We start from the raw sequence: 20054 nt of genomic DNA, 5'->3' as shown, positions 1-20054 counted from the left end.
GCTATCGTCATACTAAACTGGCTCGAGCTGTGAATATGTAGAAGGTCATAAGGATGGATGGTTATATATTTGTTCTTGCAAAAAGGGTATAATGCGTCTCGGTGTTTGCTCAGTATATGCCTCCTGTCTTCTAGCTGCAACCGTTATTGCCATTATATACTCAGACTCGAAGACGCAAGCGCCTTGCGGACACGAGTGGAAGTGTGTTAGAAAGGTCTCCTAGCATCCAGCAGGTCGAACGAGGCACGGCCAACTCAGTTCGCGCGCGGGTAGTCCTAGTATTGTTGTATTCACGGCTCTATAACTGTGTAGTTACTTATAATATGGCCAGTAAGGGACAAGTACAGCGTCAAGGCTGGAGGTTTCTGTGACAGTTATAGCCGCGCAGTTTCTAATTACATACAGAACCTAGCAGGATTATCGTAAAGATCTATCACGATACAAGTTCATGCCTAACAAACGCAACAGACGTGTGGAGTAGTCGAGGGCTACCAACTAACATAACTGACAACCAGCATACTCTCAGACCTAGTGTTATGAACAACAGTGACATTGACCGTCAACAGGATTTCAAAGTTACTAAAAAAGACTGAAACTATTTGGAAAGTTCAATGCAACCTAAGAGAAAAGAGAGTTAATAAATTTTAATACTCCTGGTATAAAATCGTGATGAATCTTTTGACCACTTCTGAAAGAAATGCTTTGGCTGACTAATCGAACCATACCATCTACCCATACAAACATTTGCCTTACTTCACTCTTCTTTAGTCCCCATGCACTTTATCGTTCAAGAAGTCAGCAATATGATCGAACACGAGTTCAGATACTTTGCTTTAAGCGGTGATATCCCGGTTGGTGGACCAACCACTTGGCACATTGTCGATTGGGATCAGAGACGGGTCGTTTCAGTAGCTATGGATGGGGAGCAAGACGACGAGAGTCTGGCAATAGAACATTTCAGCCGCCATAGCGACCAGCTGTCTCCCGCCATTTACAGAATACATTTATCTCATAACGGTGAGGTTATCTCGACATCTACCGACCCCAAAAACGACACGGCCTGCTGTGTACATTACCCGTCTCTTCACGATGCCTGTCTCCCAGAAGGAATCCGGACTATTCGGCGGGACAAGTTTGAGGAACTAGAGAGGCTTGGTCCTGACGCGGACCTTGTTGCGTACTCGTCATGCATAGAAGGACCTGCTAAAAAGGTAGAATCTAGGTGCCGGCCTTGATTGTCTTGCCCTGCGATAAAGCTGACCCTTGAGAGGTCGTCTTTAAGTACTACTTCTTGTGGCAGTATGCGCAAATATCCTGGAAGGAGATGAATCTATGGCTGCGTCTCCCACGCCACCCAAATATTGTCCCCTTTGACCGAGTGGTCGTCGACGAGCTTGAGGGTCGCGTGGTCGGGTTCACTAGCAACTACGTCCCTGGCCGCAATCTAGAGCAGAACAAATCACGCGTTTTTAAACTCAAGTGGCTACAACAACTCATTAAGGTCGTAGATGACTTGAACCTTGAGTATGGCATTGCACACCAGGATATCGCCCCACGAAACCTCCTGATTGACAAGCCGAAAGACTCTCATGCTCTTTGATTTCAACTTCGCAGCGCGCATCAACTGCCCCTTACCTGGCGAGGGTGAGAGCTACGTCAAGGACCGAAACGATGTCAAAGGTGTTATATTCACCACCTATGAGATTATTACTCAGGATGATAGTCTCAGGAGTATACCTCACGAAGATCAGAAGCTCGAAAACCTTAGTTCAGAGTGGAAGAAGCATCCGGAGGTAAAGCTAGACCATCCAGTCGAATCATATCAACTCATTTTGAAGGAATGGCGGGAACGACGGGAAGCAGGCTCTCATTCAGGCAACGTTCCAAGGCCTATTGAGTGGCCGGCAATGCCCAAGCCACCGCAGAAGACCATTTTCTTAAAAACTGTGCAAGGGCAGACAACCTCCGTCACAGCGGACAGTTGGTATGAGAAGCGGCAGGATATCCGGGATAGAGGCGGTAAGGTCCTTAACTGGGAACGACCACCGCAGCGGCTGATGGACAACGGCATCCGGGTGCTCTCTACCGGCGAGATAATCAGCTGCTAAAACGTTAGTTTCTCTGGAAGCCGCGTGTAGCCCAATGCGCGCACGAAGGTCTATGAAATAAGTATCCGGCTTCCGCGGAAGTAAATACACACAGCAGTTTTGTCCTACACCTCGGAATACAAACCAAGTCAAATGCATCTCAACCTGAATGGTGTGGTAGTTTGGGAGGTTAGGAAAATGCATAACTTATGAAGGAAACGTTGAACAGTTTAATTCCCTTTACTTGTATATTGTCTAATTCTTCTGCAACACTATGGATACATGATTGCTCTTGATTTGGCCAGTGCATAAATTCAAGAATGAAAGGATGTTCCAAACGTTCGGCGTCTGATCTTTGCAGTGACTCTTGGGAAGAATAAATATATACCCCTCTGAAGACAAGTCTTGATCTATCCTCTATAAAAGTCTCCTAGATAAGAGAAGAATACCTAGTAACAACCTAGCGATTTCGTCGCAATACACGTTACGTATACCAGCCAGTTCAGTTAACAATGACCAGAGGTGCGGTATCTAACCATAAGTTAGCGAAATCCGAAGACGAGTACTGTTCACTTACCTTATCTGGAGCTACCTCGGATGGAAGGGGAGATAATGACTGTTCCTTGCTTCTGGAGAAGACATATCCGATATCATATGTTGAGAGAAGTTGCTCGAGTGTCGTCCCACTACATGGTGGTTTGTCTTGAGCTTGTGCTGGAAATTCTTCCTTGACCAATCGTTCAATTTCATCAACGCAAAGTGATGCTATGAAATCGGATTAGTATCCAGTCGATTGAAGACGGGTCAATAGACTGATTCTTACCAGTTGCAGTCGACATGCTTTCTTGGAGCCCCCGAGACTCCCACTTGGGCCATTCCTGACTGTCCTGGTGAAGTTTCTGAAGTATGACTTTCAAGCGCCGGCCCCGGCTAGAACACTGCATGATTGACGGGACACTCCCTGTGCTGAACCGACCAGTATAGTAAGCCACTGCCATCTCGTCAAAGTTGTGGAAACCCGATGTGCGCATGGCTTCTAGGATGGAGTCGAATCGGCGGGTCAGTTCGGCTACTGGAGACGGACTAGTTTCCTCCGCCGATGGGGATACTTTGGATGAAGATAGAGATGACAGCCTGCTGCTGCTGCAAGTATTGGCATGCCCCTGCAGCGTCGAATGCGGCATTCCTGCGGCGCTGTTATGCAGACCGGGCCCCGGTCCGTGATGACCGGTCTCACTGAAACGTCTGTTAGTGGAGATGCTTAAGTCACGAGATATAATCGGAGTATCATGGCTTACCTGCGTAATCTATGGGAATCCAATTCAGAATGGCTCTGCGCCGATGGGATCCTGCGCATATCAGATCCTTGTTCGTTCTGGCGCCATAATGGAAAGCCCTCTGGGACTTGTCCAAGCACCGGCTCCGAGCTGTTACGACAGGCACACAGGGGCTGGGAGTCTGGCCTGGTAGCGTTGGACTCCATTGGTGCTGACAAACGTTCTATGTCTGACTGTGACCATTCCCGGTCCGGTGAGAACAAAGAAACCATGTCTTCTGGTGCGATAAGGTTGTGCATATCAACTGCTGAATACCACGCTGAGTTTGCAGTTGCTGGAGCAGAGCTTAGCTGGCTGTGGGACAGTTGTTGACGTTCAAAGTAATCGACCGAGTTTTCGGAACTGCTCGCATACTGGAGAGGCTCATGATAGCTCCCTGGCAGGTAATGGAGGTTTTGGGTCCGGTCGAGACCACAGCCTTGCTGCATTGTGCTGTTATCGGACATGGGTGGTACCGCAATCACTTCTGAGTTTACGCCTTCGCCTTCGCCTTCGCCTTCGCCTGCGTACTGAGGTAGTGTCTTGTTGGTAGCCTCGCTGCTTTCTTTTGCCCTTCGCCCTATATTCAGACAGTTAGCCAGTTTGGATGATATGAGACTGGTTTATACTTACGGTGGTTGCGCTGAGATAATCTGTTCTGAATTCTTCCCAAGTTCCGAGTTAGCAAGGATAACTTGGTAAGATCCTTAGGATCGAGTTGTTTACCTTCGTCGTTGAACAGCCCTAGGACTAGTGGATCGGCGAGATCGTGATTTCTTGGGAGTAGGTTCCAAAACCTCTTCCAAGAACATGCTAATAACTTGGACAGGAGAGATCTCTCGGCGTTTTTTTCGACTGCTGTATTCGTGGGGAGCCCAAGACCTGTCTGTCTTTGTCGACGAGTATTTATATTGGGTTGAAGTGTCACCAACATCTTGCTCACTTGCATCTTGTTGTTGCGTTAGGCTAGCCCATGGTGATTGACGCACTTGGTCTCGCTGTAGAACAGGGTCTCGCGCATACGAAAACTCCAGTACAAAGAGATGCTGCCTTGGATGAGGTCGAGTTGAGTGGTTGGATAACCAATCACGGATGGAGTACCCCTGAATACCTGGTGGATGTAACGTGGTGTATGAGTTGAATAAAGCCCAGCAAGTATGTTCAAGTCCGAGAATTACGAGAACCTTGACGCTGGTTGCATATACCAAAAGAACTTTGACAGGGTGTTCGTTTTAGTGTGCTACTAGGGTGTCCATCGTAAGCCCAGCCGGGAATTTTGCCGTCCCGGCTACAGTAACCGCATGAGGGTTAAGTTTAGGATCTTCCCGAGTAGTTTATTTCCATGCTTTAGTTTTAAGTTGATCCAGATAAACTAACTATCGATCTAACTCAAGATCTTACACTCCATAGAATGATCACTCAGTATCTTTGTTGTTTTACGTAATGGTACACTACTTGGAGTTGCCCTATCTACCTTACCCTTGCCTGAGTGTTGGTCGTTTCATAGTAGAACCAACAACATGAGCAGGGGTCGCGAAAACTGACCTTTGGGGGAGGGGGGGGGGGGTCGTTCTTTGTCCCCCAAAACTGATCATGTCAGTTTACGGCGCGTTCGCCTCGAATTGATGATACTACCTTCCAAGTTGTCTCAGACCCAAATTATTGAGCGGAGCAAGGCCTCGGACAGCAGAACCAACCCGTATCGCCCGTACAGAGACTAGAGTGGCCCTCATATTCAGGTAGGTATCTCGAAGGATTGCGGGCCATGCATTGCATTGTATGTGCTGGTATGTTTGGGGGTCAGTTTGGTTTCTTTTCGAGCTATTTATCCGGCAATACAATCGCTGTTGTAGTTAGATCAGAAATCTGCAGCATCAGCCTGGTTAGCAGGGCCAAGGAACATATTCATCGCTCCTTGTAAGGTCGTAGCGCATTCATTACAAACGTGAGTTGATGGAAGAGATGCTGATAGTTCCAAATAGGAAGGAGTATCAACACGACGTGCCTCGAAATGGGAGACAACTTGTCAAAAGCAATTCCTGACAACACAACTACCCAGTAGTACCTAGCCCATGCAATCAAACGCCCTGATTCTAGGCTCCGTCTGTATTGCATACTGAAAACAGGCAATCTAGCGAGAGTGCCAACCCGGACTAATCAGTCCGACTTAAGGTATCCCGAGCAGCACCTCGAGTTATCTCACCTACACAACACACGAGACTCTTCACCTTACAACAGCCAAGTCTGCCAAGATGCCATTCCACGACAGTGAGTTTGGCTTGCTGTACATGAACCGAGACCGGTTCGACTTCAATCTTCACTTTGAGCAGCTCTTCTTCTCTATTCTTCCATGCACCTTGTTTATCGCATGCTCACTATGGCGCGCTATCACTCTGTCACGCAAGCCCCTAGTGATTCATGCGCCCATCTTCCAGCTCGTCAAATTGGTATGTCGTCGCTGAAGCATGGATTCATTACTAACTTTGTATCAGGGAGCTATCATAACATATGTTGGCCTTCAGATCGCGCTGCTGATTCAAGTCGGCATGGGCTCGTTCCATGTCACTCCAATCTTCATCGCATCTTCTGTTCTCAATCTCGTAGCAGCTTTGGCCATGGTTATGATCAGTTATACTGATCATAACAGGAGTCCACGTCCCTCGATCCTCTTAGACACCTTTCTGTTCCTGACTCTACTGTTCGACATTGCCCAGTCCCGCACGCTGTTCCTGCTCTCTGAGAGTACACCTGAGATTACCTACAGTACCGTCTTCACAACATCTTTGGCCGTCAAGGCCGTCATTCTGTTCCTGGAAACCAAGTCAAAAAACAAATGGATACAGTGGGACAGAGATGAGCATAGCCCTGAAGAAACCAGCAGTATCTTCTCGCTCGGCGTTATGTCATGGCTAAACAGTATTTTCCTGCAAGGCTACAGGTCTACACTATCCATGGATGATCTTTACCCTCTTGATGTTGCGCTGCATAGCAAGCAACTCCACGATAGGTTCTTGGCCAATATGGACTACAGCAAACTAAAAGGAGATACCTACGGTCTCGTCAAGGTCCTCGTCAAGACTCTTATGGTCCCTCTCCTTCTGCCGATTCCGCTGAGACTCGCTCTGCTAGGCTTCACCTTCTGCCAGCCATTCTTCATCGAAAAGCTACTAGATCATCTTTCACAGCCTGAAATCGAAGCCAATGTGGGGTATGGTTTTATAGGTGCTGCAATACTGATCTACCTTGGTATGGCTGTCTCGGCAGCTCTTTGCTGGTACGTCAGATTATAGTTAGAAGTCTTTCTTTGGATCGAGACTGACACATGACAGGTATCTTCACCACCGCATGAGAGCAATGACTAGATCTATATTGGTGACAGAGATATTTTCCAGAGCCACACAAGCCCGCATCGGAGCAGACGACCATAATGCTGCCCTAACTCTGATGAGTACCGACATAGAAAGAATCAGACTTGGTCTAAGAATGCTGCATAATGTCTGGGCAGGCGTTATACAGGCAGCCCTAGCTGCCTGGATGCTGTATATTAGGCTGGGACTAGTCTTCCTGGTTCCAATAGGAGTAGTTGTGGTATGCTTCACCCTCTTGGGAGTTCTGGTAAACTTCACAGGAGATTCTCAGAGAGCGTGGATGACAGGCGTGCAGAAGCGCGTCGGCTTGACGGCTACAGTCATTGCTGGAATGAAGAACCTCAAGCTTTCCGGTCTGGCTTCCACGGTGAGCTCCTTCGTTCAGAAGTTACGAGTAGAGGAGCTTGCTGCTGGTGCTCGGTTTCGCAAGATCTTCATCATAGCCGCTATGCTTGGCTTCACACCCATGCTCATCAGTCCTCCCCTGACCCTTGCGTTTACTCGGGCTTCACTTGATACCTCAAAGGTCTTCACAAGTCTGGCATTTTTGATGCTCCTTACCAATCCCCTCTCTCAAATCTTCACCTCCATACCCGAACTTGTCTCTGGAATCGCCTGCATTGGGCGCATCCAGGCCTTTTTAGAGTGCGAAACTCGCCATGACTTCCGCCAAGTCCTGTCTGACCGCAAGAAGAATCTCAGTTTTACCGAAATCGAAGCAGACACGGGTAGTTCAAAGATCGAAACGACACCTGACTCGACTATGATTAGCATAAAGAGTGGCAATTTTGGCTGGAAAGAAAATGTCTTTGTCCTTCAAGATATCAATGCGCGCATCAAAAAGTCTTCTCTTACCACGGTAGTTGGGCCAGTAGGTTCAGGGAAGTCAACCTTCTGCAAGGCCCTTCTGGGCGAAATCCCATTCAGCCAAGGGAGTGTAGTGTTGAGTATGCGATACCCCCGTATCGGCTTCTGTGACCAGACTGCTTTTCTGTGGAATGGGTCGATTCGCGACAACATTCTCGGCTTTTCACTATACGACGAAAAGAGATACAACTCAGTCATCCAAGCCACAGCATTATCAGTGGACTTTGCCAAACTCGCCCAAGGAGACCAAACCAATGTCGGATCGGATGGCATCACCCTGTCAGGAGGTCAGAAACAGCGTGTATCCTTAGCGCGCGCCTTGTATCTAGAGTCCGACTTGGTGATACTGGACGATGTGTTCAGCGGCCTCGATGCAGATACAGAGCTGCACGTTTTCCAGCGGGTATTTGGACCTGGAGGCTTACTTCGAGAGAGACACACGACTGTTGTATTGTGTACTCATAGCGTTCGCTTTCTCCCATTCTCCGACCACGTCATCGCACTTGGGGACAACACTATCAAGGAGCAAGGCAGCTTCAAGGAACTTGCTGAACAAGGAGGCTACGTCAAGAGTCTCGGCATACGTGATTCAGCTAGAGGTGACGGGAGTGAGGCTGTATCCGAAACAACAGCTTCGAAAGAGCGGACTGAAGCCCAAGTGGACGCACAAAGCTCACTAGACGGGCCACCAGGAGCCGAAGTCAACATTGATGACCTGAGCCGTGCAACAGGCGACAAGGAGGTTTATAAGTACTATTTCATGAGTATGGGAGTCTTAGTAGCATTCTGCTGTTTCTTCTTGGCTGCGCTCTGGGGCTTCTTTACCAATTTCCCCACCATTTGTAAGTGAAGAACGGTTCTTCAATGAGTCACTATTCGTCACATAACTAATGTGCTTATTTACAGGGATAAAATTCTGGACTGATGATATATCATCGGACACCCGAAGTCACTCTCATGCTTACTATGTCGGCATATACGCGTTGTTGCAGGTCTCGGCTTTGACCTCTTTGCTACTCCTCGGCATCACTCTTTTTATTGTGTCGATCAAGAGAGCTGGTGCTAATCTTCATCACGATACACTCACAACATTGATCCAGGCCCCATTGTCCTTTTTCACACACACCGACACCGGCGTTATTACCAATCTTTTCTCACAAGATCTCAATTTGATTGATACTGAACTTCCAGATGCTTTGTTGAACACCTTGTTCTGTGTAAGTATGAATGATTAAAGCCTAGTATTACTACTACTAACATCAAGGAATAGGTTTTCCAAGCCCTCGGACAAGCTGCAGTCATGCCAATCTCATCGGCATACTTGGCTATTAGTTATCCGTTCCTTGCTGTTATACTCTACTCGGTGCAAAAGTTTTATCTTAGGACTTCTAGACAGCTTAGGCTTCTGGATCTCGAGGCTAAAAGCCCCTTGTAGTAAGTTATACGGCAGAGCCTTTCTCCATTGAGAAATTCTTGACTTACAAACTCTCAGCACCCATTTCATGGACACCGTGAGGGGTATCACGACTCTAAGAGCTTTTGGTAAGTGACTGGCTCACGAAGCAAGTCGATGAACTCTCATCCTAGCAATTTGTGCATACAACTGTACTGATGATATGAAGGGTATATCTCCGATGAAGTTTCTAAGAATGCCAAGCTGCTCAATAGAAGCCAACAGCCCGCCTACCTTCTTGCCATGGTGCAAGAGTGGCTCAATCTCGTCTTGGACATGATAGTCATGCTACTGGCAGCAGTATTAACAATACTTGCGGTTAGGCTGCACTCAAATTCGGGTTTCACGGGTGCTTCTTTGGTTACTCTTATGAGTTTCGGAGAAAGTCTATCTGGTATCGTTATCTACTACACACGTCTCGAAACATCTATAGGTGCCATCTCTAGGCTCAAGACTTTCAATGCAACTGTCAAGCCTGAGGACAAAGAGGGAGAGGACATGATACCCCCGGAGAATTGGCCACAACGTGGCAGTGTGGAACTGAACAACGTTTCAGCAAGCTATCAGTAAGCTGCACAACTTCTCATACAAGTGCTAACCAGAGCAAAATTGCTGATAAGATACTTATAGAATAGAGAGCTCAAGCGATGGTGAACCTGATTTGGCCCTTGATAACGTTTGTCTGAGCATCAAACCAGGAGAAAAGGTTGCTATCTGCGGCCGGACAGGCAGTGGCAAATCAAGTCTTGTATCCTTACTGCTGAAACTCCTCGATCCTCTGCCAGACATCCCCAATGAATGTCTATCAATTGATGGCCTCCCACTTAACAGGCTGGACAGAGATGCCCTTCGTCAACGAGTCATTGCAGTACCTCAAGAGGCTGTTTTCTTGCCCGATGGCGCGACTTTCAAAGAGAATCTGGACCCTTCGGGCCTCTCGACCTTGGATGAATGCAAGACTGTTCTTAGAGATGTCGGGTTGTGGGAGTTTGTTCAGGGTCGTGGTGGAATCGATTCTGGCATGACGTCTTCAACTCTTAGTGGAGGTCAAAGACAACTAATGTCGATGGGACGTTCTTTGCTACGACGCCGAGCCCGAGCACAGAAGACAACAGGCCATGGGAGTGTGACAGAAAAGATGGAGGACCAAGGTGGCTTACTGCTGCTCGACGAAGTTAACTCCAGTGTTGACCAGGACATGGAACTCATCATCAAGCGGATCATCGAGACAGAGTTTGCCGCATACACGGTGATTGCCGTCAGTCACCGCCTGGATATGATTATGGATTTTGATACAGTTGTTGTTCTTGATACTGGTAAGCTTGTTGAGGTTGGAAATCCTCGGAAGTTGGCTAGCACAGAGGGAAGCAGGTTTGCTAGTCTGGTAAGGGCTGGAGGGAAGTAGGTGTTCATTGTCAATAGGCTATCTACTTGTCAGTGTGTAGATAGGTATAGATGAATTGGTTGCTTTCTAACTGTACTCATATCTAGGATTTTCCATGGTTCTTACGCTTCTTGAGCTCCTGTTCTAGTACATCTATTCCCGACCATTTCTTGAACAGCCAGTCCCATGTGCCAAGCGGGAAAATAGAAGCTAGTTTACCAGTACCAGCTTGACCTCCTCTATAAACGAGATGTGGTGGATTGACAGAAGTCAAGTCTTGAACTACTCTTTTCGCCCACTCTTCCGCGTCCTCCCTATCGCTTACTGAGGTCCTCCCATTCATCGGGCCCTCAATTGCTTCCCTCGCCACGGTATAGATTGAGTCCTTGGGAAGTACAGCATCGTTTGAGTTTTGAAAGAATGTCGACTTCACTCTACCTGTGACGATATTGACGACTTGAACACTAAAGGGGGCGAGTTCCATGCGAAGGCTCTCGGTCAGACTAGCTGCTGCTGCTTTGGAAGCAGAGTATCCCCCCTGAAACGGCATGCCACAGCCAAGCATGCCCATTCCAGAAGTATTATTGGCGATTAAGGTCTTTGCTTGTTTGGAAGCAAGAAGGAGAGGAAGAAAGGCCCGGGAGACGGTGACAATAGAATAAGCGTTGAGTTCGAATAGTTGACGAAGGGCACCCATATCTGTGTCCATGATAGGCATGCTGTACCCCAAACCTGCATTATTGACGAGGGCATCTAGGGATCCTCCGGTCTGAGCTTGAATAGTCTTGACAGCCCGTGAGATAGACTCGCTTGATTGGACGTCTAGTTCGACCTGCCCAATGCCATTCTCTTTCATGACTGCCATTTTGGACACGCTTCGAGCCGAGGCGAAGACACGCCATCCGGCTGCATGGAATGCCAATGCTAGAGCTGATCCAAGGCTGCCATCGGAGCAGCCCGTGACGAGGACGGTTCTCTCTGGTTTCATTGTGTTCAAAGACGGAATACGATTGGCTAGGAAAGTTTGGTGTGATCTATTTATGCGTACTGACGCTTAGAGAAGTCTGCTATAGACATATATATATACCCTGTTTGCGCCTAAACTCCACCAATGCCTATTTTGAATCGACAGTGTGATATCGGAGTCGCGTGCAGAAGCAGACTAAGACTGTTGGTGACCAGGATTGTTTCTCTCAGATGAATTAAGAACCGTATGATACAGATACTTCAGGGGTGCTGTTAGACGTGGAGCCGTCATCCATATGCATGTCAGCCACTACATAAGGCGTATGCATTGGGATGACATGCACATGTAAACAGCAACATCGTTGGCACTCTTTGCAGGGTCAGCCATGATCTGAATCAGGAAACACGCCTAATACCTCGATAAGACATGAAGGATTGTCGCAGAGCTAACGATATACGGGATCTGTCTCCCGCACGCACAAGTGCTTAGAGAGTTATTGGCTTGGTATCATGCTGAATTGCAGCTAGACCAAATCCAGGGACATACTTGATATAACAGAACTTGAGGAAGTAGTTCAATAAACATCTCGAATTATTCCACTCTGCATCTATCGGATGCTCTAGACATTGCCTTCCAATACAGAAACCCAAACCAATGCCGTCTGTGCCAGCCAAAAAGCCGGACTTTGTCCAAGAGACCTTTCTCCTACGGGACACAAAGGGTAATTTCTTTATATGCACAGTCAAATACAACATTCTAATATAAAATGCTCTGTAGGACTATGCCTCGCCCTCTCCTGCCGGTGGAAGATCTCTGCACATAAGAGCACAGCTAGTTACTTTCTTACCGCTGATGTCGTCCTACAAGAAGTACCCATCACAGAATGGTTTGAACAGGATGCCGCTGGAGGTTTGATTGCAGATATAACCGGGACTCCTCTTGAGCCTCTTATCCGGCAAACCTGTTATCCCAATGGAACCTCCATCCCCGCAACAGAAGCTAGAACCGCCACAATCATTCTGTCACCACGCAGCGGATATCTCTGTAGGAGCGACATAATCAGTGTCAGAATGAGGCACTCGGACTTTGTAGAGTCTATTATTCCGTTTCATAATTGGAATCAAAAGATCTCTGCTTTGGCTTCTGGAGACAGAAAACGGCCCAGCAGCCTTTCTGCACTGCTCCCCTCATCTCCAGGGGCTTTGGTGGTGAAGCGATATTCCAAACAGACCAACAACTCGTCTTTGGCCTTGCTCCAACATGACCTGGAGAGGAGACTCAATTTCAACTGGATCGTCTCGAGAAAGCCAACTCCTCGAACAGTGGCTGTTGTTGGCGGCCGTCCAATGTACGATGAGATTCAGGGAATGTACGGCTCGAGGGGCTTTTTCGAAGCTGCCCATGCTCTCGGAATGTCATTGATTGTCTTTGATGAGCCAGATCACTGGCTGAAGAAGGAGAAGCATTCTCATCTTCGCCGAGAATTCATCCCCATGGATATGAGCAACATTGCCGAGCTACCACGGAGGATGGCGGATGCTCTTAGGGACAAGCATGTGGACGGGATTGTCACATTTACGGACAGTTTCGTTATAGCAACTGCTGAGGCAGCTGAGATCTTGGGGCTTCCCACCGAACCTTTATCTAGTATGCAAAAGGCGCATTACAAGCACGAGATGCGCCGCCTTGTTAACAAGACCAACAACATCCAGGCCATGCATCTAACCAGCGTGGACCAGCTAGAAGATGTCGAGTTGCAGCAAAGCTTCCAGTCACTCAAATATCCACTGATAGTAAAGCCATCGCGTGGCCAATTCTCCAGAGGCGTCAAGAAAGTCGGTGGTGATGCAGCCATGCGTCAAGCGGTCCGTGAACTCGACAAAGGGGGCCTTATGGAGCAAGGGGTACTTATCGAGACATACGTCGATGGGCCTGAGTTGGACGCCAACTTTGTGCTCTGGGACGGCCAGATCCTCTTCCTCGAAGTTACTGACAACCTCCCATGTCCTGGCGATAAGAGTGCTGCTACTTCAGACGAAAGCTTTGTTGAGACTGTGCAGATTTCCAACAGTGGTTTACCTGCCAACGAGTTGAGCATTATTCGAAACTCTCTCCATGACAGTCTCTTACAGTTGGGCTTTCGATCTGGTGTTTTCCACGTGGAAGCTCGGATGCAAAACTCTTGCATGCAATATCAAGACCTACGAGGCGATAACATCCTTGATCTAGCCCCCGTAAGCAGGTCTCGCGAACAAGACCCGGGTGTGTTCCTCATCGAAATCAACGCTCGCTCACCGGGCACGGCGGGAACATGGGCGAGTCTGTATACTTACGGGGTAGACATGGGTGCACTGCAGCTCCTTCACGCTGTTGGAGATGCAGAGCGTTTTGCCTCTCTCTCCCAACCCTTCTCCTCGATTATAGGCCGAGACCATGTTAATGTTGGTGGTGGAGGAGGTGCACAGTATTGGGGCGCGCACTGCATGATTCCTGTGCACCGAGATCATGTCTTTGTGCCACCTGGTTTTGTCGATATGGTCCTGGCACAGATTCCGCACATATCTTCCCATGTCTCCCGCGCAGAACTATACGCGGAGGCGGGTACTTTCGTGTCTCCGTGTGATTCGGCATGGGTAGCTTACTTTTTGCTGTTTTCAAAGGTAGATAGAAGACATTTGTTGGAGATGTATCATTTGGTAGCGCAGGTTTCTAGGAGGATCTTGGACGAGCAAATGGAGGACCACCAGGCCATGATGCTTTCTGTTTAGTAACTACAGTTATGCTATTTTCACAAGCTTTGCCATTTGAACACGAGAATATCTCTGAACAGGCCTGATACACGAACAAGGACTGTGCTGTGAATTGAGGTCCATTTAATCATTGCAATGTCTACAAAACTTCAAGGCCTTGATTTTCCATCTGGATCGTATGCATAGCTCATATCTCCCGTTAGCAAGAGGATGTCCTGTTCTTGACTCTCAGCATGCGATCCACGCTGATATCCCTCCTTGTGCATTGCCACCTCCCAACTTCAACTCTGCGCTACTCACCTACCTTGGGTTCTAGCATGCATGTAGCTGTCAGCCATTACGTGGAGATATTATATCCACCGGCTGCATTGTCAGCCTGCAGATTTAACATGGGTATCATACATGCTCCGTCAGACCTTTTCAAACAACGCTGGTGGGCGCAGAACGCCGCCCTCTGCTAGGCACGTCTACTTCGGTATTTGAAGGGCATTCCTTTCAAAAGTGCTGAATGAGGGATCTGAATTGCTAAGCATCTTGAACGAAAGACAGTTAATCGAAAAAATCTTGCTTGGCCGGTTTTCACGGACGTGCGACTGGACTTTTCACCACTCATCCATATTCTTCATCCCATCATGGACACCGTAACTAATGGTGACTCTCGTCCTCTTGAGAGAACCGTAGTCGATCTGTTCGATGAGTGGGCAGTCCGAGATCCTGATAGAGTTGCTGTAGAATGGAAAGACGAACAACTCACGTATGGCCAACTACGAGATGCTTCGCTTCACGTTAGCCAGGCACTCCTCGCTGCAGGCGTCAAACCACGGAGTCGAGTCCCCGTACTCACCCGAATGTCTCTCGAGATGCTCCCCGCCGTCATAGGTGTCTTGAGAGTTGGTGCTTGCTACATACCCATGGATGTTGTGGCTTGGAGTCGTGGAAGAATAGAATCAGCACTCTCTGACCTTTCGTCTTCTGTGGCTGTTATTACAAGCCATTGTCCTGGCGTGGAGCTGTCAAGCTATGTCGGTCATGTGGTCGAGTTTCGGACATCTTGGTTGCTTTCTCCTGTCACCGAGGGCCTTGACATCTTGTGCAAGCGGCTAGATCAGATACGACAGGGCTTCCGATATGATGATCTTGCTTGGATTGTGTTCACATCTGGAACTACTGGAAAGCCGAAGGGGGTCATGGTCTATCACCGAGGTATTTGCTCTGTTGCTATGGTGCGACTCAACGACAATCTCGACGTCATCACGGCAGAGAAGGGGCTTCGTAGTCTTCTAGCTTACTCCATTTCATTTGATGGTATGTCTATCCCTTTTTGATCTCTCATGAGAGGAATTGGTACTAAACATCTCCATAGGATGCGCCGGTGTTGTTTGGCTGAGCCTGACAAAGGGTGGCACGTTGGTAATGGCTTCGCCATCCGATTTCCCTCAAGCCTCAACCACATGTGAGGTTCTGAGCATGACACCCTCTATGCTCGCAGTCATGGACCCTTCTGGAGGCTATGATAGGGTCCAGTACATATATCTCGGTGGCGAAGCGCCCGTGATGGATGTCGTCAATCGCTGGATCACTCCAACTCGCAAGGTGCTCACCACATATGGCCCTTCAGAGACGACTGTCACCATCAGCTTTGGAGAACTCAAGCCAGGGGAGGATCCTCCGTTTGGCGAGCTTATCCCAAACGTCGAGGTTGTCCTGGTAGACGAGAATCTGCAGGAATGCAGCTACGGCGAGGTCATGATCACGGGACCAGGCCTGGCAGCTGGCTACTATAAAAACCCTGAACTCACGGCCCAGAAATTCATCGAGTGGAACGGGAAAAGGTTTTACAGGACTGGCGACCTTGCTCGACGATACAAAGATGGCCAAATCATATGGGCTGGGCGAGCGGATTCTTTGATCAAGAACAGAGGGTTTCTTGTCAACCTCGACACTGAGGTTGAGCCAGCACTCGCCTCATTCAAGCCCGTAAGAGTTGCCGTGGCCTTCAAGTGGCGAGAGCGTCTGGTAGGATGTATTCAACCCGCCAACGTCAACATTGAGGAGCTCCGTCAATTTATGAAAGAGCGTTATGATCCTTTCATCATCCCAGACATCATCGTTGCCCTAGACTCCTTTCCCCTACGGCCAAATGGAAAGACAGATCGAGGGGCTCTCAAAGAGCAACTAGATGAGGGGGAAGCTGAAGAGGAAGAGCTTCTTGCGTTGGAGGGAGAAGTGAAGACAGCTTCAGCGTATGACGTGCTGCGTGTGGCTTTCTCTCAACTACTACACGTTCCGGTCCAACAGCTCAACGAGACATCGGCATTTACCAAGAACGGGGGTAACTCTCTTACAGCTCTCAAACTTACCAACCTCCTGAGCAAGAAGGGGTTCTCTGTTTCGGTGGTCGATGTGCTGAAGCTGGATACAATTGGGCAACTGCAAAGTGTCTTGAAGAGATCGGCACCCTCAGATGACAAAGGAGGTGATCAAGAGCCAGAGGTTGGGTTCTGTGATATCCCAGTGACTCCAGTACAGAGGCTATTCCTCAACCGATCTATGGAATATCCCAAGTTCTGTGCTCTTATTGGCACGACTCGCTACGTTGGAGATGCTTCCAAAACGCCAACCGCCCGTGAGATTCGCGATGCTTGCGTCAAGGTCTGGTCAGCACATAGCATCTTCCGAACAAGCTTTGACCTGGAAAGGTTTACGCTCTCTGATCTGGGCAGACTGAATCTTGGCTGGCACGACATGGTTGTTGAACAAGACAACTTCGATGCTGCATGTGCAGCAGCCGAGGAAAGAGCCTGGTCATCTTTGGAAAGCCTCAAGCCATCAGATACAGAAGTTCCTTACTGTGATATGACATGTGTCTCTGTACCTGGACGTAAGGCCTTGGCACTCGTTAGTCGAACCCATCACGTATTGGTTGATGTGTTTTCGTCTGCAATGCTCTCGGCTGATGTGGAGAGGGCGTTGGCTGGTGAAGACATTGTCTCGAGGCCTCGATTTCAGGACTTTGCGCGCTTCATGCAGAAGTATACGAGGGAGAACTTGGCGAGAGCAACAGATGCTTTCAACAAGATGATTCAACCGCTTCACAAAGACGCCATCTTAAGTCTCCCTCGTCCAAGGACACTCCCGTCCAAGCAAGCTTTTGATCTGGTGCGATTTAAAGCGCCCACGTCTATCAGCAGAGCTAGACTCAACGCTACAGTTCACAGACTCGGCATTACGAACAGTACCATGGCGTATGCGTCTTGGGCTTTGTTTCTGGCAAAAGTGACAGGATGGAACCAGCTCGGATTCTCTATTAGTCTATCAGGACGTACTATTCCTTGGCCAGAGGTTGAGTCAGTAGTCGGTCCTTTGCTCTCCCGAGTCCCATTTAGTGCCCCTGTTCCATCAAGCGGGCGCGTTCACGAGTGGCTGGCCGAGGTGCATAAAGCTACACTTGATACCCTCGAGTTCGATGGCCTCTCTCACGCCCTGCCCGACTCTATCATGGCAGATCCCCGCCTGAACGCGACGATAGTTCTCTGCTTCCTCGATGTGCCGCAGCCATCAGCCAACTGGACTTATAGTGATAAGCAGCGTCACAACTACCTCCTGAACTGGTCTATCTTCCAAGAGGGTGATGATGTGACGAATGTTTTTGAGGTACAATCTTCAGGTGTTGATATGGAATGGGCTGAGAAGATGAAGGGGGTTCCTGGTGATCTGCTGAGTGCGCTGGTGGACTCGACAGAGGATACTCTCATCGAGAGTCTTCTCTACTGAGAGGTAATTCACTGAGAGGATGATATGTTGAGCTCGGAGTTGAGGAGGTAGCATTTGAGATAGAACCATAGCAAATACGGATAATTATGCCCCGAAATGGCACTTGATCCCTGTGTTGACCTCCTTTGGTTTACAGAATGAGTGAGAGTATCGACTTGAGACTAGCTAGGTAGTCCAGGCCCTCCTCTCGGCAAAATTAGGTATCCAGACTGAAGTAAATTTGAGAGACCAGGTTTCTCCTTTTGTAGTTTTGGCTATTCTACGCTCAGGCAGCTCCTCGCCTTGGTTTATATGATATGTGAGTCATTGAACCTCACAGTTGCATGTTTATAAGTAAGATATAATACCAATGAGTAAGTTACTAACTGACAAGACCTAGTCTGACTAAACTAAACTAATATTCACTCAACTCCAAGTATCAAGACTGACGTGTTAGTTGCATGGAGTTAACCTTTCGTGCAGCAGAAGGTAGGGAGTTCTTATTGCCGCTCTGCGATATCTCAATCATCTCTGATGCCCAGTCTCCAATCGCTGCCACAAGAGCATCTATCTCCTTGCGAGAGTTGTGGGCGTGGAAAACAAGCCGGATACGACTGGCTCCCTTTGGCACAGTCGGGTACGAGATTGGGTATGCATTCATGTTGGTGATGATGAGGTGGTAGAACAGGTACATCTCATGGCCGTGGTGTAGGAGAATGGGCATGATGTGTGAATGATATGGACGCTGTTGCCATTCATCGGCGAGCGGGATAGTTATCAAACCCTCGTCGATGGCCTCTTGCCATATGGGGTGATCTGTGATGCTCTGCAAGAAGTACTTGACAATTTCTTGGATGTGGTTCTGTTGCTGTGTTGTTGTTAGACAGGTCAGAGCCACAGTACAGGTGACAAGAGCAAACATACATCTTGAGTATGGCCGTTTCGCAGAAGCTGGTACCCAGCACGAATACAGGCTACCATGGGAATTGAGGGTGCACCACTGTAAGTAAGTGATCGTGCGTTCTGGATAATCACATTTCGGATGGTCTGATTGCAGAGAATGACACCTAAAACGAAATGTTAAAGGAAGACACCGGCTGCAAAGTCGAAGAGACGTACCTCCCGTTGCGCCCAAGGCTTTGCTGCACACGTGGACTCTTATGGCGATGTCTTTCTCAAGGCCTAATTCCTGGACCTATTTTCGAGGGTCAGACAACAGTGAGTACTCGTGGGACGTGACTACTTACCAGTCCGCCACCTCTTGGGCCAAGAACGCCGCTGCTATGGGCCTCGTCTATAACGAACTGGGCATTGCCAGCAGGAAATAGTTCCTTGGCAAGTTGGACAAACTCGAGCAATGGACAGATGTCTCCCTCCATGCTATAGATTGACTCAACACAGATGAGGATAGACTTGGCCCCGGAGCGAAATGAGGCATCCTCGTCTCTGAGTGAAGTCAACACGTCTCGGAGGGAATCGATGTCGTTGTGCTTGAAGGAGATCTTGTGAGCAGCATTGCTTAGCTTCACGCCCAAGGCTGTACTCGCATGCGAGAACTCATCCCACACAATAGCATCACCAGGCAGCGGCACAGCCTCAAAGACGGCAATATTGGCAAGGAAGCCTGAGTGACAGATCCAAGCGGTATCTGCGTTATGAAACGTCGAGATCTCCTTCTCAACCACATTGAGGTAATCATAGTTACCGTATTGTGTGCGTGAGCCCGAGGCACTCAGTCTGAAGTCACCGCAGCGAGCGAGTTCTTCCATGGACGTGTCACGGATGCGTCCCGATCGACTCAGGGACAGAAAGTCACTTGACGTGAAGTCGAGGACATCGTCTTCCCATCGAGGCTTGAGTGTGATACAACCACCTCTCTTGCGGGTAACATCTAGTGATTGTTCTAATCGGCGATAAAAGGCAGGTTCAGATTTCATCGACGGACCGCGGAGGGTTTGGCCACGGAGATGCGAGTCAAGGACGGATTTGTAATACATTTGGACGATACAGTATGAGCAGAAAGAATAATCTGAAAGTATTTAACCAGTTATGAAACCTAGGTAGTATAATATCAATAATCGCGATGATGAATAGCAAAGATATACATAT

The 20054-nt window shown here is 48.4% G+C and overlaps 7 protein-coding genes across 7 annotated transcripts; 4 read left to right on the top strand and 3 right to left on the bottom strand.

The window, feature by feature from the left end:
- Positions 1-773: 773 nt before the first annotated feature.
- Positions 774-2108, top strand: FPRO_02438 (uncharacterized protein; the record flags this gene model as incomplete). The annotated part of the gene is made up of 3 exons (XM_031227460.1): positions 774-1211; positions 1271-1524; positions 1577-2108. The coding sequence occupies 3 exons, from the start codon at positions 774-776 to the stop codon at positions 2106-2108; spliced, it is 1224 nt and encodes a 407-aa protein (XP_031077895.1).
- A 396-nt stretch (positions 2109-2504) lies between these two features.
- Positions 2505-4215, bottom strand: FPRO_02439 (uncharacterized protein; the record flags this gene model as incomplete). The annotated part of the gene is made up of 6 exons (XM_031227459.1): positions 2505-2618; positions 2665-2852; positions 2911-3323; positions 3386-3983; positions 4037-4068; positions 4130-4215. 6 exons carry the CDS (start codon positions 4213-4215, stop codon positions 2505-2507), a joined length of 1431 nt encoding a protein of 476 aa, XP_031077894.1.
- Positions 4216-5655: 1440 nt separating this feature from the next.
- On the top strand, positions 5656-10496 carry FPRO_02440 (uncharacterized protein; the record flags this gene model as incomplete). The annotated part of the gene is made up of 8 exons (XM_031227458.1): positions 5656-5850; positions 5896-6677; positions 6733-8480; positions 8545-8855; positions 8909-9072; positions 9131-9180; positions 9261-9657; positions 9722-10496. The coding sequence occupies 8 exons, from the start codon at positions 5656-5658 to the stop codon at positions 10494-10496; spliced, it is 4422 nt and encodes a 1473-aa protein (XP_031077893.1).
- Positions 10497-10578: 82 nt separating this feature from the next.
- Positions 10579-11463, bottom strand: FPRO_02441 (uncharacterized protein; the record flags this gene model as incomplete). Its single annotated transcript, XM_031227457.1, has 1 exon — positions 10579-11463. One exon carries the CDS (start codon positions 11461-11463, stop codon positions 10579-10581), a length of 885 nt encoding a protein of 294 aa, XP_031077892.1.
- A 633-nt stretch (positions 11464-12096) lies between these two features.
- On the top strand, positions 12097-14210 carry FPRO_02442 (uncharacterized protein; the record flags this gene model as incomplete). Its single annotated transcript, XM_031227456.1, has 2 exons — positions 12097-12163; positions 12220-14210. 2 exons carry the CDS (start codon positions 12097-12099, stop codon positions 14208-14210), a joined length of 2058 nt encoding a protein of 685 aa, XP_031077891.1.
- A 614-nt stretch (positions 14211-14824) lies between these two features.
- Positions 14825-17966, top strand: FPRO_02443 (uncharacterized protein; the record flags this gene model as incomplete). The annotated part of the gene is made up of 2 exons (XM_031227455.1): positions 14825-15497; positions 15556-17966. The coding sequence occupies 2 exons, from the start codon at positions 14825-14827 to the stop codon at positions 17964-17966; spliced, it is 3084 nt and encodes a 1027-aa protein (XP_031077890.1).
- A 418-nt stretch (positions 17967-18384) lies between these two features.
- FPRO_02444 (uncharacterized protein) lies at positions 18385-19942 on the bottom strand (the record flags this gene model as incomplete). The annotated part of the gene is made up of 4 exons (XM_031227454.1): positions 18385-18813; positions 18870-19012; positions 19065-19140; positions 19193-19942. 4 exons carry the CDS (start codon positions 19940-19942, stop codon positions 18385-18387), a joined length of 1398 nt encoding a protein of 465 aa, XP_031077889.1.
- Positions 19943-20054: the final 112 nt, after the last annotated feature.

This window comes from Fusarium proliferatum (genome assembly GCF_900067095.1).
Source record: "Fusarium proliferatum ET1 genome assembly, contig: FPRO_scaffold002, whole genome shotgun sequence".
In the NCBI taxonomy this organism is placed as follows: domain Eukaryota; kingdom Fungi; phylum Ascomycota; class Sordariomycetes; order Hypocreales; family Nectriaceae; genus Fusarium; species Fusarium proliferatum.
This window is presented reverse-complemented; position numbering and strand designations above follow the sequence as displayed.